The 17683-nt window shown below is 41.3% G+C and overlaps 1 protein-coding gene across 3 annotated transcripts in view; it reads left to right on the top strand.

The window, feature by feature from the left end:
• CTPS2 (CTP synthase 2) overlaps positions 1-17683 on the top strand; it is a 140524-nt gene that overhangs the window by 103379 nt on the left and 19462 nt on the right. For all 3 annotated transcript variants that reach the window (XM_053579859.1, XM_053579862.1, XM_053579860.1), the window contains exons 15-16: positions 7685-7740; positions 14091-14187. In XM_053579859.1, coding sequence (XP_053435834.1) covers positions 7685-7740; positions 14091-14187 — 153 coding nt within the window. The remainder of the gene's footprint in view (positions 1-7684; positions 7741-14090; positions 14188-17683) is intronic.

The following is a 17683-nucleotide window of genomic DNA, read 5'->3' as shown; positions in this document are numbered from 1 at the left end:
TGAAGATGTCATCCTGGGTAGAGTGCTGTGGCGTTATAGTTCACAGCAACCTCCAACTCTTGGGTTCAAGCAATCCTCTTGGCTCAGTTTTTTTTTTTTTTCTTTTCTGTTTTTAGTAGAGATGGGGTGATGGGGTGTCTGTCTTGCTTAGGCTGGTCTCAAATGCTGGGAATCCACCTGCCTTGGCCTCCCGGAGTGCTAGGATTACAGGTGTGAGCCACCGTGCCTGGCCTGTAAATTCATTCTTGATAGATTTGTAAGTAATCAAGAAAGATTTTGAATGTGAAAAAGAATATTTCCAAAGTTCTGAAAACATGTTTCCTCTTATACCGTATTCATTACACACACACACACACAATCTTTCATTCTTTCAACGTCTTTGAGTACCTGCTTATGTTCTGGGCACTGATCCCAAGATATGAGGTGGTGGGTCCCTGTGTTTGTTACATTCTAGTGCTTGTGTTCTAGATCTATTTTTCCTGTTTGGATTTCTTTGTCTGGGGGTAACAATAGAAATTACTTACATGTTTTACTTACTGTTCTGAGTGTTTCGCACATTTTGATTTACTTAATTCTCACAGTAACCCTATAAAGTAGGGACCTTTATAATCCTCAGTTTACAGATAAGGAAACTCACGTAGAGAGGTTAAGTAATTGTCTCAAGGTACACATCCATTAAATAGTGGCATGGAATTTAAAGCCAGGCAGTCTGGCTTCAGAGTCACTATGTTCCCCTCTTCCTGTCACCTCTGAGATAATCTTAGCAAACACAAAGTCTGCTTTAAGTCAGGCTGCCATCATAAACCATGCTGTTTCAAAAGTTACCACAATATCCTGTGAGTCTTTATTATTCGAAGATATAGTTCTTTAAATCCTAATTTGGAGACTTATGCCATTTTTCTCACCAATCTCTGGTAATGTTGGCAGCCTCTATTACTGGATTTTCTAAGTCATCTGGTATAATGAAGGAGACAGACATTTTATACTATTGGAGAAAAAGATGAATGTCAACATTAGAAGTCATAGGAGACTTAGAATCTTCTCAGAGTTAGATCCAGATCTTTCAACTTCTTTTCTCTGTAACTGCCTGATACTTTCATGTTTTCCAGTGGTATATTATTGTGTTTTATTTCTTATTTTTTTTTTCAAATTTTATGGATCAATAGTTTTAGTACAAAGGCAGTTCTGAGTGACCCCCTTCTAAGCGATAAGTTGGAATTTTCTCAAAGGAGCTCCTTCCCCCACTATTTCTCCTTTTACTAAAACACATACTTTAAATATTTTCTATTGGCTGGAAGCAGTGGCTCATACCTGTAGTCCCAGTGTTTTGGGAAGTAGAAGTGGGAGGATGACTTGAGGCCAGGAGTTTGAGACCTGCCCAGGCAATATAGTGAGACCTCATCTTTTTTTTTCTTTTTTAAATTAAATCGTAGCTGTGTACATTAATGCAATCATAGGGTACAATGTACTGGTTTTATATACAATTTGAAATATTTTCATCAAACTAGTTAACATAGCCTCCATGTCTTTTTCTTATTGTGTTAAGACATTTATATTCTGCATTTAGTAAATTTCACATGTACTCTTGTAAGATGCTCTGTAGGTGTGGTCCCACCAATTACCCTCCCTCTGCCCATCCTTCCCCCTCCCCTTTCCCCGTATTCTTGGGTGAGACCTCACCTTTACAAAAAATTAAAAAGAAAACACCAGCTGGGCATAGTGGTGTGTCCCTGTAGTCTCAGCTACTCTGGAGGATGAGGCAGACAGATTGCTTGAGCCTAGGAGTTTGAGGCTGCAGTGAGCTATGACAGTGCCACTGTATTCCACCCTGGGTGACAAAGTAGAACAGTATCTCAAAAAAAAAAAAACTCCCCCCAAAACAGGAGGGATGTGGTGGCTCACACCCTTAATCCCAGCAGTCAGGGAGGCAGAAGTGGGTGGATGCTTTGAGCTCAGAAGTTCAAGAGCAGCCTGAGTAAGAGCAAGACCTCATCTCTACTAAAAATAGAAAAACTAGGCAGGTATCATGGCGAGCACCTGTAGTCCCAGCTACTCAGAAGGCTCAGGCAAGATCACTTGAGTCTAAGAATTTGAGGTTGTGAGCTATAATGCCACAGCACTCTACCCAGGTCAACAGAGTATGAGTCTGTCTCAAAAAAAAAAAGGGCAAAAAATCCCACCATCATTCATATATATCATCACCAGGGAACTTAATCTATATGGACAGAATTGAAAATAACAAGTTCAGTTGTGATTTTGATCCTACAGAATCATATGAGAATACATATGATACTTGTTTGCTTGATCTGGTCCTTGGTTGAAACATCCTGTTCCAGCTTGATTTCTTTGAGATTCTGATAATCTGTTACCTGCTGAACTAAGCATGGTTCTCTCGCAGTTCTGTTAGGGTTTAAGAATGACTTTCAGCACTAATATCTCCCCACCCCTTGTCTGTGTTTTGGGTGCTCGGGCTATAAGTGCTCCTCCCGTGCTGGAACTCATTCGGTCCTCGGGCCATCCTCCTTCTCCCCATGCTCCAGTTGGGTGTCCTTGGGTGATGGATCAGAGTCCTCCTCACCTGATGCTGCCTACAGTCATTGAGCTCATCTTCAGATAGGTTATGTGCAGGGTGCTGTTGGAGCCACAGCTCCACAGATGATTCCTGGCAACACATTCCTGGTGAAGAACAGCTGGTGTAGGTGTCCTGCCATTTAATCCACCAGTCTTCTAGTCTCAATGCTCCGTTTGTTTCCAATTGTTTGTTATTAAATAATACAGCATGCATATCATTGCGGTTAAGTCTATCTTTATGTCATGTCTTTTTTCTGGGATCAATTCTTAGAAATCAAATTGTAGGGTCAAGAGATAGGTACTTTTTTGAGACAGAGCCTCACACTTTCACCCTGGGTAGAGTGCTGTGGTGTCACAGCTGATAGCAACCTCCAACTCCTGGGCTGAAGCAATTCTCCTGCCTCCGCCTCCCATGTAGCTGGGACTATAGGCGCCTGCCACAACACCCGGCTATTTTTTGGTTGCAGCTGTCGTTGTTTGGTGGGCCCGGGCTGGATTTGAACCCGCCAGCTCAGGTGTATGTGGCTGGCGCCTTAGCTGCTTGAGCCACAGGTGCCAAGCCTTTTTTTTTGAGACAAAGGTCTCACTATCTTGCCCAGGCTAGTTTCAAACTTCTTCTATTTTTTTAATTTATTTATTTTTATTGTTAAATCATAGCTGTGTACATTAGTGCAATCGAGGGGTACAATGTGCGGGTTTCATATACAATCTGAAATATTCTCATCAAACTGTTCAACGTAGCCTTCATGGCATTTTCTTAGTTACTGTATGCAGGCATTTGTATTCTGCATTTAGTAAGTTTTGCCTGTACCAATTCTAAGATGCACTGTAGATGTGGCCCCACCCATTACCCTCCCTTCACCAAAACCTCCCCCCTCCCTTCCCCTTCCTTGGCCCTTTCCCCATAGTCTTGTGCTATACTTGGGTTATAGCCTTCATGTGAAAGCTATAATTTAGCTTCATAGTAGAGCTGAGTACATTGGATACTTTTTCTTCCATTCCTGAGATACTTTGCTAAGAAGAATATGTTCCAGCTACTCGGGAGGCTGAGGCAAGAGAATCGCATAAGCCCAGGAGTTGGAGGTTGCTGTGAGCTGTGTGAGGCCACAGCACTCTTCCGAGGGCCATAAAGTGAGACTCTGTCTCTACAAAAAAAAAGAAGAATATGTTCCAGCTCCATCCATGTAAACATGAAAGAGATAAAGTCTCCATCTTTCTTTAAGGCTGCATAATATTCCATGGTATACATGTACCACAATTTGCTAGTCCATTCGTGGGTTGATGGACACTTGGGCTTCTTCCATGACTTAGCAATTATGAATTGGGCTGCAATAAACATTCTAGTACAGATGAAAAACAAAGACTTACTTTTACAATACTATATTGTGACTTTTGGTCTTCTGGGTATAAACCTAGTAAAGGAATTACAGGATCGAATGGCGGGTCTATCTTTAGGTCTCTAAGTATTCTCCAAACATCCTTCCAGAAGGAACGTATTAGTGTGCATTCCCACCAGCAGTGTAGAAGTGTGCCCTTTTCTCCACATCCACGCCAACATCTCTGGTTTTGGGATTTTGTTATGTGGGCTACTCTTACTGGGGTTAGGTGGTATCTCAAAGTAGTTTTGATTTGCATTTCTCTGATGATTAAGGATGATGAGCTTTTTTTTTGATGTGTTTGTAGATTGTGCGTCTGTCTTATTTAGAGAATTTTCTCTTCAAGTCCCTTGCCCACCCTGAGATGGGGTCATGTGTTCTTTTCTTGCTAATAAATTTGAGTTCTCTGTGGATTCTGGTTGTTAGACCTTTATCGGAGGTATAACCTGTAAATATTTTCTCCCATTCTGAGGGCTGTCTGCTTGCTTTACTTACTATGTTCTTGGTTATGCAGGTTTGATCAGGATCCAGTTTGATCAGGATCCAGTAGTGTATTTTTGATACTGCTTCAATTGTCTGGGGAGTCCTCCTCATAAAATATTCACCCAGACTGATTCCTTCAAGAGTTTTCCCTACACTTTCTTCAAGAATTGTTATAGTTTCATGTCTTAAGTTTAAGTCTTTTATCCAGTGAGAGTCTATCTATCTTATTAATGGTGAAAGGTGCAGGTCCAGTTTCAGTCTTCTACAGGTTGCCAGCCAGTTTATCCAGCACCATTTGTTAAATAGGGAATTTTTTTCCCCACTGGATTTTTTTAATTGGCTTGTCAAAGATCAAATAACAGAAAGTAGCTGGATTCATCTCTTGGTTCTCTATTCTGTTCCAGACATCTATTTCTCTGCTTTTGTGCCAGTACCATGCTGTTTGGATCACTGTCGATTTATAGTATAGTCTGAGGTCCCGTAGCGTGATTCCTCCTGCTTTGTTTTTATTTCTGAGTAATGTTTTGGCTATTCGAGGTTTTTTCTGATTCCATATAAAACGAAATATTTTTTCAAGATCTTTAAAATATGACAATGGAGCTTTAATAGGAATTGCATTAAAATTATATATTGCTTTGGGTAGTATGGACATTTTAACAATGTTGAGTCTTTCCAGCCATGAGCATGGTATGTTTTTCCATCTGTTAACATCTTCAGCTATTTCTTTTCTTAAAGTTTCATAGTTCTCTTTGTAGAGATCTTTCACATCCTTTGTTAGGTATACTCCCAAATATTTCATCTTCTTTGGCACTACTGTGAAAGGAATAGAGTCCTTGACTGTTTTTTTTTGGCTTGGTTATTATTGGTATATATAAAGACTACAGATTTATGGGTGTTGATTTTGTAGCCTGAGACATTGCCGTATTCCTTGATCACTTCTAAAAGTTTTGTAGTAGAATCCCTAGTGTTTTCCAGATATACAATCATGTCATCTGCGAAGAGTGAAAGTTTGATCTCTTCCGACCCTATGTGGATACCCTTGATCGCCTTTTCTTTCCTAATTGCAATGGCTAAAACTTCCATTACAATGTTAAAGAGTAGTGGAGACAATGGGCAACCTTGCCTGGTTCCTGATCTAAGTGGAAATGATTTCAATTTAACTCCGTTCAATACGATATTGGCTGTGGGTTTGCTGTAGATGGCCTCTATTAGTTTAAGAAATGTCCCTTCTATACCAATTTTCTTAAGTGTTCTGATCATGAAGGGATGCTGGATATTATCAAAAGCTTTTTCTGCATCAATTGAAAGAATGATATGGTTCTTATTTTTTAGTTTGTTTTTTTTTTTTTTTTTAATTTGGCCGGGGCTGGGTTTGAACCCGCCACCTCCGGCATATGGGACCGGCGCCCTACCCGCTGAGCCACAGGCGCCGCCCTATTTTTTAGTTTGTTTATGTGTTGAATTACATTTATAGATTTACGTATATTGAACCAGCCTTGAGAGCCTGGGATAAATCCCACTTGGTCATGGTGTATAATTTTTTTGATGTGTTGTTGGATTCTGTTTGTTAGGATCTTATTGAGTATTTTATCATCAATATTCATTAGTGATATTGGTCTATAATTTTCTTATTGGGTATTTCTCTGGTTTGGGAATCAAGGTGATGTTTGCTTCGTAGAATGTGTTGGGTAATATTTCTTCTTTTTCTATATTTTGGAAGAGGTTTAGTAGTATAGGTACTAATTCTTCTTTAAATGTTTGGTAGAATTCTGACGTAAAGCCATCTGGTCCTGGGCTTTTCTTTTTAGGGAGATTTTGTACAGTTGATGCTATTTCAGAACTTGATATAGGCCTGTTCAACATTTCCACTTCATTCTGGCTAAGTCTTGGAAGGTGGTGTACTTCTAGGTATTGGTCGATTTCTTTCAGATTTTCATATTTCTGAGAGTAGAGTTTCTTGTAGTATTCGTTAAAGATTTTTTGAATTTCTGAGGGGTCTGTTGTTATTTCATTGTTATCATTTCTGATTGATGAAATTAGAGATTTTACTCTTTTTTTTCCTGGTTCGGTTGGCCAAAGGTTTATCTATTTTATTGATCTTTTCAAAAAACCAACTTTTGGATTTATTGATCTGTTGTGTAATTCTTTTGTTTTCAATTTCATTTAGTTCTGCTCTGATTTTGGTTATTTCTTTTCTTCTGCTGGGTTTGGGGTTGGAGTGTTCTTCCTTCTCCAGTTGCTTGAGATGTCCCATTAAGTTATTAACTTCCTCTCTTTCCATTTTCTTGAGGAAGGCTTGCAGTGCTATAAATTTCCCTCTTAGGACTGCCTTTGCAGTATCCCAGAGGTTCTGGTAATTCGTGTCTTAATTGTGGTTTTGTTCCAAAAATTTGGTGATTTTCTTCTTCTTTTTTTTAATTTTTTTTGTAGAGACAGAGTCTCACTGTACCACCCTCGGGTAGGGTGCTGTGGCATCACACGGCTCACAGCAACCTCTAACTCTTGGGCTTACGCGATTCTCTTGCCTCAGCCTCCCGAGCAGCTGGGACTACAGGCGCGCGCCACAACGCCCAGCTTTTTTTCTGTTGCAGTTTGGCCGGGGCTGGGTCCGAACCCTCCACCCTTGGCATATGGGGCCGACGCCCTACTCACTGAGCCACAGGCGCTGCCCGGTGATTTTCTTCTTAATCTTAGTTTCAAACTTGTAAGCTCCAGCTTCAGCGTCATAAGTAACTAGGACTACAGGTGCTGTTCACCACGCCCCATGAAGGATAGATACATCTTGAATGTGCCCAGTACCATGTGAAAATACAGATGCATCTGGTGGAATGGAGAAGGCATTAGGCTCAGGAATGGACTGTGCTGCTTAGCAAGGCAGGGCTCTGGGCAAATCCCTTCTCTGCCCTTAGTTTTGTTTTCTTCTGTAAGATGAGCCTCAAGAATCTGTACTGAATCCGTGGTACAGACATAATTGTCTGAGCCCTACAGGCAAGCATATAGGAGGCCTGACTTGCCAGATTCCATGACAGACTTGGATAACTACCAGCTGCCATTTGTGCAGCAGTGATGGCTTACTTGATAATTGCTTCAGGATTTCAAAGAAGCTACAAGAAGAAAATCTAATTTTCTACCAAGATTCTAGTTTAGTTTTAGGCCTCTGAAAGAGATCTAAGAGGCATCCTCCACACACGTGCCGTGGATGTGCTTCTAAAGCTCATAACACAAGTATTAATGTCACTCTTGTATCTTTACAGGGAAAATTTATGGTGATGTTCCCTTTATAGAAGAAAGACACAGACATCGGTATGAGGTATGGCTTTCATGCTAAATTACTGTAGAACATGGGTGTTTAGTGTGAGGAACCCCAGTGATTACAAGCAAGCCTTCTGGAAAAGGTGTCCAGCCAGGTGGCATGCATACGGCTCAGGGAAGGTGGGCCACATTTCCTGCAGTCTCCTTCTTCCCGAGGAGATAGGGGTTGGGGGAGAGGAGAATCTTTGTTCTTTTTGTCTGTCTAAAGGTAAAATTTTTAATTACCTGAATATGAGAATATCAGGGTTCTGTGTTACTCTTAACTACTATCTCCTTCCCCATTCCTTATCTTTAGTCTCTGCCCTTTATCTTCCCAGGTTTGGGAAAGGGGGCACTTGAATCTCCTGAGAAGGAGCCCCAAGTACTTCATGGGGTAGAAAAGCATCCCTGGGTATCATGCGGTGTATTCTTGGCGTGGACACCATTTTGGAAGTTTAAATTGAGCTTAAGGCCCAGTGTCATGTGATGAAGAGGAGGTAACTGTTGAGATTGCCACATGAGAAGTATTGATTTCCAGGAATGCAGATTGCCTATACCAGTATTAATTAGTGTGTCAATTATGATGCTTTTGCCTGTGACGAATAGAAATTCTTGCCTGTTATCACTCAAACCAGACTACACAATAGGAAAATTTGTTATCTCAGACAACAGATAGCCCATAGGCTGTGCAGGCGCCAAGCATGGAACAACCAGGACTCCTATTTTGTTTGTGATTCTCTTGGCTCTATCCTTTTCTGAGTGTCTGCTTTGCCCTCTGGCTGGTCTTCCCTCATATTTACGAGATGGCTGTCAGAAGCCACTGGGACAACATGTATCTCTCCTAGACAGGGAACTCAACATGGATTACCTGCTCACCTATGAACTAAGAAACATTGCTGGAAAATGTTGAACATCAGCACGCTTAAACCTGGGTTCTTAGAAAACTCATCTGCCTAAAGCAGTGGTTCTCAACCTTCCTAATGCTGTGACCCTTTAATGTAGTTACTCATGTTGTGGTGACCCCCAACCATAAAATTATTTTCGTTGCTACTTCATAACTGTAATTTTGCTACTGTTAGGAATCGTAATGTAAATATCTGATATGCAGGATGGTCTTAGGTGAACACTGTGAAACGTTCTTTCAACCCCCAAAGGGGTTGCGACTACAGGTTAAGAACCGCTGGCCTTGAGGGATAGGTTATTATGTTTGGCTGAGGGCGGTTAGGACCTAATTCTTATGTGGGACACATAGTATCGCATGGACCCTGTGGGGCTAGAGTGGATACTGGAATAAGCCCAGGGCTCTGTCTTGAAGGGGGACCTGTGGGAATCATTGCTGGGTGTGCTGTGAATAACGTCACTAAGATCAAGGAACATGATTTGGTGAGCGTAGCTCATTTTTGCTCTTATTTCCATTGGGAACTGGCCCAAATGATGGGATAAAAACTATTGAGCTGCTTTGCCAAAGTGGTGAGGAGAAGGTGTAAGAACTGCTGTGTACACATTAGTTTGGCCATTCATTCACACCTATTTTGCATTTGGTATGTACCTGAGATGGAAGGGGAAATGACAGACATGGTCTCCCTCTTCTTAGGGAGTTATTTTATTTTATTTTTTTTATAGACAGAGTCTCATTCTGTTGCCTTGGTTAGCAGTGTGGTGGTGTCAGCTTAGCTTACAGCAACCTCACTCTTAGACTCAAGCAATCCTTTTGCCTCAGCCTCCCGAGTAGCTGGGACTATAGGCGCCTGCCATAAAGCTTGGCTAGTTTTTTTATTTTTAATAGAGAAAGGGTCTCACTCTTGCTCAGGCTGATCTCAAACTTGTGAGCTCTAGTAATCCACCCTCCTGGTCCTAACAGAGAGTTAGGATTATAGGTATGGGCCACGGCACCCGGCAAGGGAGCTAATGTTCTAATTGGAGGGCACTACTAATAAACTAACATAATAATTTCAGATTAAATCATGTATTGGATGAGGGACTTGTATCTAGTGTGTATCTATCTAAATAGACATTTCACTCATGAAGATACACAAATGACTAATAAGCATATGAAAAGATTCTCAGCATCATTAATCAGTAGGGAAACGCAAATTGAAATCCCAAAAGTACACACCATTTCACATCCACTAGATGGCTAGAATCAAGAGATAAATAATAACAAGTATTGGTGAGGATTGAAGTAATTGCAGTCTTTATACATTTCTGGTGTGTATGCAGTATCGTGCAGCCACTTTGGAATACCATCTGGAAGCTCTGCAAAGGTTAAACATAGTTAACAGGCTGGGCAGGGTAGCTCATGCCTGTAATGCCAGCATTCCGGGAAGCTGAAGCGGGCAGATCGCCTGAGCTTATGAGTTTGAGACCAGTCTGAGCCAGAGCGAGACCCAATCTCTAAAAATTGTGGGGCATTGTGGCGGGTGCCTGTAGTCTCTGTTACTCAGGAGGCTGAGGCAAGAGAATCATGTGAACCCAAGATTTTGAGGTTGCTATGAGCTGTGACGCTATGGCACTCTTATCAAGGGCAAAAAAGTGAGACTCGGTCTCATATATTAAAAAAAAAAAAAAGTCAACATATGATCCAGTAATTCCTCTCCTATGTATATACCCATGAGAAATGAAAGTATACATCCACATAAAACTTGTACATGAGTTATCATAGCATCATTATTCATAATAGCCAAAAAAGTAGAAACAATTGAAATGTCCACCAATTGGTGAATGGATAAATAAAATGTGGCCTATTCATACAATGAAATATTATTTAGCCGTAAAGTGGAATGAAGTGCTAATACATGTTACATAGATAAAGCTCAAAAACATTAAGCAGCTAAGTGAAAGAAGCAGTCACAAAAATATACATATACCATTAATATAAAATGGCTAGTGGGGCACAGTGGGTACAAGCTTGTAGTCCTAGCTATTTGCAATAGTGAGGCAGGAGGATCACTTGAATCCAAGGTTTTAAGGTGTGATGGCAGCCCCTGTGTATAGCCACTGTACTCCAGCCTGGGCAACATAGTGAGCTCCTGTGCCTTAAAAAACAAAACAAAACAAACAAACAAAAAACCAGCAACTTGGTCATTAAATTTAAAATGTCCCATTTCAAATCAAAACTGTGGTTAGTATATCTTAAACAAGAAGCAGTAAAATTAAGTGAAGTTTGTACCTAAACTATTGACATGTTTCTTTCATCTTAATGGTGGCTTGTACACAACAGCAGCAAAGAAGCCTGGAGAGTGAGTAGCAATCAAATCACAAAAGTTATTTCCCACAGCTTCTGAGAATTGAATATTTTTCCTCATCAGAAGAGGTCCACAGCCTGGAAGAAATGGTAGTCAGTAATCGGTTGGTACAAGGTCTGATGCATATGGTGGATTACAGAGAGTTTCCAAGTCCATGTTTTGTAGTTTGAGTAGCGTTTGTATGACAGTTTGTGTGACACCGTTCTTACAAGAAGATTGGTCAACCAATCTCGGTTGCTTAATCACAAGCATCCTAATCATTTCATCTGATTGATTGCAGTAGACATCCCCTATAATCACCTGACCAGGTTTCATGAAGCTGTAGTGGATAATACCAGTGCTGGACCACCAAACAGATGCCATTAGTTTTTTTGATAAATATCTGGTTGGACTGTGTTTGAGCACTTCATTTTTATCTAACCATTGTGCTGAACACTTGCAATTGTCAAAAAAAAAAATATATATATTTTTTGAGACAGAGTCTCACTTTGTCGGTCTCAGTAGAGTGCTTTAGCATCATAGCTAACAGCAATCTCAAACTCTTGGGCTCAAGTGATCCTCTTGCCTCAGCCTCCCAAGCAGCTGGGACTACAGGTGCTCGCTACAATGCCTGGCTATTTTTAGAGATGGGTTCTCACTCTGGCTCAGGTTGGTCTACAGCTCTGGAGATCAGGTGATCCACCCACCTCTGATTTCTGGAGTGGTACTGTTACAGGTGTGAGCCACTGTGCTTGGCCTAAAAAAAGAATGTATTTTTCATTACATGTAACTATACGGCATAGAAATGGTTCAACTTTTTGTCTTGACAGCAAAGAAAGGCAAGCTTTGAGATGATTTGTCTTTTGAGCCTCATTTAATTCCTACAGAGCCTGTCTATCCAGCTTCTTTACCATGCTGATTTGCTTCAAATGGTCCAAAGTTGTTAGAATAGTAATGTCAACCCTTGCTTCTAATTCATGTGTAGGTTGTTGAGATGGACTCCCTTCCACTACATCAGGCGTCCTCAAACTTTTTAAACAGGGGGCCAATTCAATGTCCCTCAGACCGTTGGAGGGCCAGACTATAGTTTAAAAAAACAAACTATGAACAAATTCCTATGCACACTGCACATATCTTATTTTGAAGTGAAAAAACAAAATGGGAACAAATACAATCACACCACCTCATGCGGCCTGCGGGCTGTAGTTTGAGGACCCCTGCACTATAGCTTTCAGCTTGTCATTATCCACCTTGGTTGCCCATGGGGCTCTTTTTCAAGATTCAAATCACGAGACTAGAAATTCCTAAACCATTGACATATGACAGCCTTCCCAAACACTTCATTGATATTTTGAGCTGCCCGTGCTGCATTGGTTCCATGACCTAACTCTTGTTCAGAAATAACACGAATTCCTGACTTAGCCTTGGTTTCATAAAAATTGCTTTGTAGAAAAATTTTTGTAAGATCATCACAAGCCAAAATGTGTGTTTAAAAAATGAGACTGTACCTTCACAATTGTAAAACTACAAAAAGTGTCAAAGTAAAATGTTAGAGATACCAACTGTCAAACATGGCGATTAAGGAAATAGCGCATACTTAGTAACCTACATACATGTGTTCAAAATGGCCGGAATAGGCAGATCTATAGCAGCGGGATGTATATTCATGGTTACCAGGGACTGAAATGGGGATGATAGAAGAATTGGGTGGGGGTGACAGTTAAACATTATAGGGTTTATTTTTAAGTTGATTGTGGTGATGGATGCATACCTCTTTGCTGAATTGTATACTTGAAATGGATAAATAATATGGTATGTGAATTATGTCACAAACTGTTAAAAAAGGAAAAATAATTACAAATTATGAGAAATGGAATCATGTTAAAAAGAAGAATAAAAGCTGTGGGTTTAAGATTGTAAAGGACAGGTGTGGCATGGTGATTCACGCCTGTAATCCTAGCACCCCAGGAGGCCATGGTGTGAGTTTCCCTTGAGCTCATGAATTGGAGACCAGCCTGAGCAAGAGGGAGATCCCATGTCTAGTAAAAATAAAAAAATACGCCAGGTGTTGTGGCGAGGACTATATTCCTAGTTACTGGGGGGGGCTGAGGCAGGAGGATCTCTTGAGCCCAAGAATTTGAGGTTGCTGTGAGCTATGATGCCATGGCACCCTACTGTGGGTGACAAAGTGAGACTCTGTCTCAAAAAGCAACAACAAAAAAGATTGCAAAGGACAAGTGAGACTCCAACTTGAAATTGTTTTATTTTGTTATTGTTGTTATTTTTTGAGATGTATCTTGCTGTGTTGCCCAGGCTGGAGTGCACTTGCACGATCATAGCTTTCTGTGGCCTGGAAGTCCTGGGCTCAAATAATCCTCCTGCCTTGACCTTCTGAAGCTGGAACTATAGGTACCTGCCACCATGCCTGGTTAATTTTTTTATTCTTTGTAGAGATGGGTCTCTCTCTGTTGCCCATGTTGGACTCCATTTCCTGGGCTCAAAGCAGTACTCTGCCCTTAGCCTCCTGCATACTGGGATTGAAAGTATCCACTACCTATTGTGATTTTATATGGCAAAGCACTTTCAGTGACTGAGAAGCTGAAATGGAGATCCAAAGTTTGGGAAAGTGCTGGTGATTAGATGAGTGCAGGAAGGGGCTTGAGCCATGTCATCAAGTTGTAATCTCTAACTGTTTTTTGGTTAACAACAGAAAAATAGCTCCCAGCTTTTCTTTAGTTTTTTTATGCAACTACATGTGAAGAAAGCATTGGGGTTAGTCATAAGGGAAGTAAGATAATTTCAATCCTGAAGCAAATTTGTGATCTGGGGAGGGATGTGAAAGTAAACATAAATTGAGGGAAGAAGCAAATTCAGGGGTGGCTATACATAGTTTCAAGGTTCATAGAATATCTTGGTCACAGTCTGAGTTTTTGAGTCTTTGAGTGATCGAAGGTAGGCCTCCCAGATTTAGGTGCTGTGATTAGACTTTATATCTCAGGTTTATCATGAGTTTAAAATCGACTTTGGGCATTGAGTATAGTTAGAGGACCACTAAAACGGAAAAATCACTCAATTGATAAAGAACTTTTTCATCTGGTGATATTGTGCAGTGCATCCCAATGACACTTACTTTCTTCTTTTCTAGGTGAACCCTAATATGATCAACCAATTTGAGCATAGTGACTTACGCTTTGTAGGTCAGGATGTGGATGGGGAGAGGATGGAAATCTTTGAACTGGCAAGTAAGTGGGCTCTTCACTTTGTAAAGCTTTGTGGTAAGCTGACATCTTTTCCTTGACTGCAGACTAATTTGTTCATGTTCTTTCTTTTCTGCACTCCTTTGAAACAAGTTTGTAGCTACAAAGTGTATGAAAAAATCATAATCTGAATCATTTGGGGACCCATTAGTCTGAATCTACCATAAAATGGTATATTATTCGGATTTTACCATTTCTACAAGCTTCTATAAGCAGCATACTTCCTTACTGTACCCACCTCTTTGGGTTTTCTGCTATACACTAGTCTGGAGGGAGGTACTCTGGGAAAGGCAGAAAGCTCACTGTTGAGCGACATTCTGCTGGCCCACCTCCTTTGAGGAAGAATGACCAACTACCTACCTTGCTGATGGACCGGTGTTGATTTCTGTTGTGTGAGGGACGTGGTCCCTATTGTTCATGCTTCATTGTGAAGCAAGAGTTAGTTGTTTCACTGCCTTTAGAGTTCTTCATTAGCTCAAACACAAGCGGGGCATGGTGGCTTACACCTGTAATTGTGGCACTTTGGGAGGCTGAGGTTGGAGAAACACTTGACTCAGGAGTTGGAGACCATCCTGAGCAAGAGTGAGACCCCATTTGTACTAAAAAATAGAAAAATTAGCCCGGCGTTGGGGTGGGTGCCTATAGTTTCAGCTTCTCTGGAGGCTGAGAGAGGAGGATGGCTTGAACCCAGGAGTTTGAATTGCTGTGACCTATAATGATGCCACGGCACTCTAGCCTGGGCAGTGGAGAAGACTCTGTCTCAAGAAAAGAAAAAAAAAAAGACCATAAAGAACATAAGCAAAGGTATTAAGCTTCTATTGAGGAAGAATACTAAAAAAGTTGTTTGTGGCCAGGCTAGGACACCCCTGAGAAGACAGACACAAAGCATACATCTGTTACTGACAAGAAGGCAGTTGTCATTTAGCTGTACAAGGATGCAGAAGCCCGTGGTCACAGCTTTCTCAACTCCTTGCTTTGTCATTCTTGCCCAGGGGCTAGCAAACTGGCGCACTGCCCATAGGCCAAATTGAGCCTGCTCACTATGTTCATATGGATTATAAAGTAAGAATGTTTTTTACAATTTTCTGTGGTTGCAAAAAATGAAGTAATATCGATGGTGTTGACAATTATGTGAAATTCATATTTCAGTGTCCATAAATAAAATTTTATTGGAACACAGTGTAGGGAGTAGAAAGTTGTTACCTGTTACATTTTTCTTACCTGTTATAAAGGTCACAGCCGACACCCACTTAACAAAAGTTTCACATGTCATGGGAATCTTCAGAAATGAAGACCCAGACACTTTTATGCTTAGGTCGATGAAGAATTGCCACCTGTGTGGCAATGTGACTGGACATAAAAGGTGTGACCTAATGTCAATAAATAGTCTGAGGAGGGAAACCCAGCATGGCTGGTCAGTGCAGGTTCTTGTTGGCCTCTCTTTGTGGCACTCCCTCCCACGGCCATGGAGCAGGACCCCTCTGGGATAAAGATCTCGTGACCCTACTTTCAGGAAAGGTAGGGCAGAAATCTTTTCTCTGGCCAGCTTTTATATAGAGAGGCAGGGGAAGGTCAGAGTGGCCTTCTTGCCTCTGAGACCCTTCCCTTACCTTTAGTTCAAAGTTCTTTGGGGTGGTATTTCCTGAGCCCCCACAACAGCATGCTTGTTCGCTTGTGTGCTGTCCATGGTTGTGTAGCTGGGAAAGAGACCTGGTGACCCGAAGAACCTCAAATACTTAATACTTGTTTCTTTCTTTCTTTCTTTTTTTTTTTTATTTGAGACAGAGCCTCAAGCTGTCACCCTGGGTAGAGAGCTGTGGCATCACAGCTCACAGCAACCTCCAACTCCTGGGCTCAAGCCAGTCTCCTGCCTCTGCCTCTCAAGTAGCTGGGGGACTATAGGCACCCGCCAATATGTCTGGCTATTTTTTGGTTGCAGCCGTCATTGTTGTTTGGCAGGCCCGGTCTGGATTCGAACCCACCAACTCAGGTGTATGTGGCTGGTGCCTTAGCGGCTTGAGCCACAGGCACTGAGCCAATACTTGTTTCATTACAACAACATTTGCTAACCTCTGGCCTAGACCCATGAGCATGCACTTCATTTAACTAATTCTAATTTAACATTTTCGGTTAAATTTCCATTTAAGTTCTAACAGGTACATTTTCCTTCTACTGGTAATAACCTCTGTTCGTAAGTGTGACTCACACCAGTTGGATGTTTGTAACTTGGAGTCTTTCTGTAATAGTTTCCATGGTTATGTGTAAGTTGTATCTAAGTAGGATGTTTGTAACTTGGGGACTGCCTCTATTCGCCCGCATTAGTTCTTCTTCTTGATTGTTTCCCTGAAGTTACCAACAGTCTCCTTCTCGAGGGTTTCTCACCCTTGCCACCATTGACATTTGGAGTAAAAAAATTCTTTGTTGTGGGGTTGTCCTGTGTACCATAAGGTGTTTGGCAGTATCCCTGAGCTCTATTTACTGGACACCCAGTATTACAATGTCAACCCCAGTTCTGACAACCTAAAACATCTCTGTCAAATGTTCCAGGGAGGCACATTGCACACTTGCCCTTTCGTTGAGAACCATTCTTTTAGACCATCAGGCTTAAAATTGTACCTATTAGCTCTTCTTCCCCTATATGCCTTCAACTTGTAATCAGTGGTCAAGTCCTGTAGATGCTGTGTCCAGATGGAAAGACTGTATTTGGGATTGCTTTCCCATCCCTACCAATGCTATTCCTAGTGCATGGCAACTTAGACTCAGACTTGCCTTCTTTCCTGTTTCCAGGCCGTTCCCTCCCTAAGACCTCCTAACAAAGACAGAACTCTGACTATGCAGAGTATGTGACGCTAATGTGGTGGATAAGCCACTCTTGTTTATTGAAGTCTGAGAAGGCTCCTTTGAATGTCATGGCATTTTATCTGGATCCTAAAAGAAGGAAAGCACTCAACTGATTATCACTAGATCTCTTACTAGGAACACCGTGTGCTTTATGTACCAAACAAAGCTGGCAGTACTATTCCTACTTTACTGGGAGGGAGTCTGGAGTGCAAAGAGGTTAAGTAACATGTCCAGGGCCATTCAGCTAGTTTCATTACAACAACATTTGCTAACCTCATCCTTTCCTTCTGCCACCACCCCTGTGGGATTTTATTGTTCCTCTTATTTTCACCCTCGGTCTAACTTAATTCATGGCTGGAGTTTTGAATTAAAATAGTAAGGATATATTTCCAGGAGTATTTCTTTTCCTTTTTTTTTTTTTTTTTTTTGCAGTTGTGTTTTGGCTGGGGCCAGGGCCGGGTTTGAACCTGCCACCTCTGGTATATGGGGCCAGCACCCTACTTCTTTGAGCCATAGGCGCTGCCCTCTGATGGAAATGTTCATTATTTGGAATTAAAATATGGATCACTGTTCCATGTTGAAGCCTCAAATCTTTCTAGGAGTGAGAAGGCAGAGAATTTCTTTGTTTTTTTGAGACAGA

The sequence above is a fragment of the Nycticebus coucang genome, chromosome X (genome assembly GCF_027406575.1).
Source record: "Nycticebus coucang isolate mNycCou1 chromosome X, mNycCou1.pri, whole genome shotgun sequence".
NCBI lineage: Eukaryota > Metazoa > Chordata > Mammalia > Primates > Lorisidae > Nycticebus > Nycticebus coucang.
Note: the sequence above shows the minus strand (reverse complement) of the source record. Positions and strands in the feature narration are given on the sequence as shown.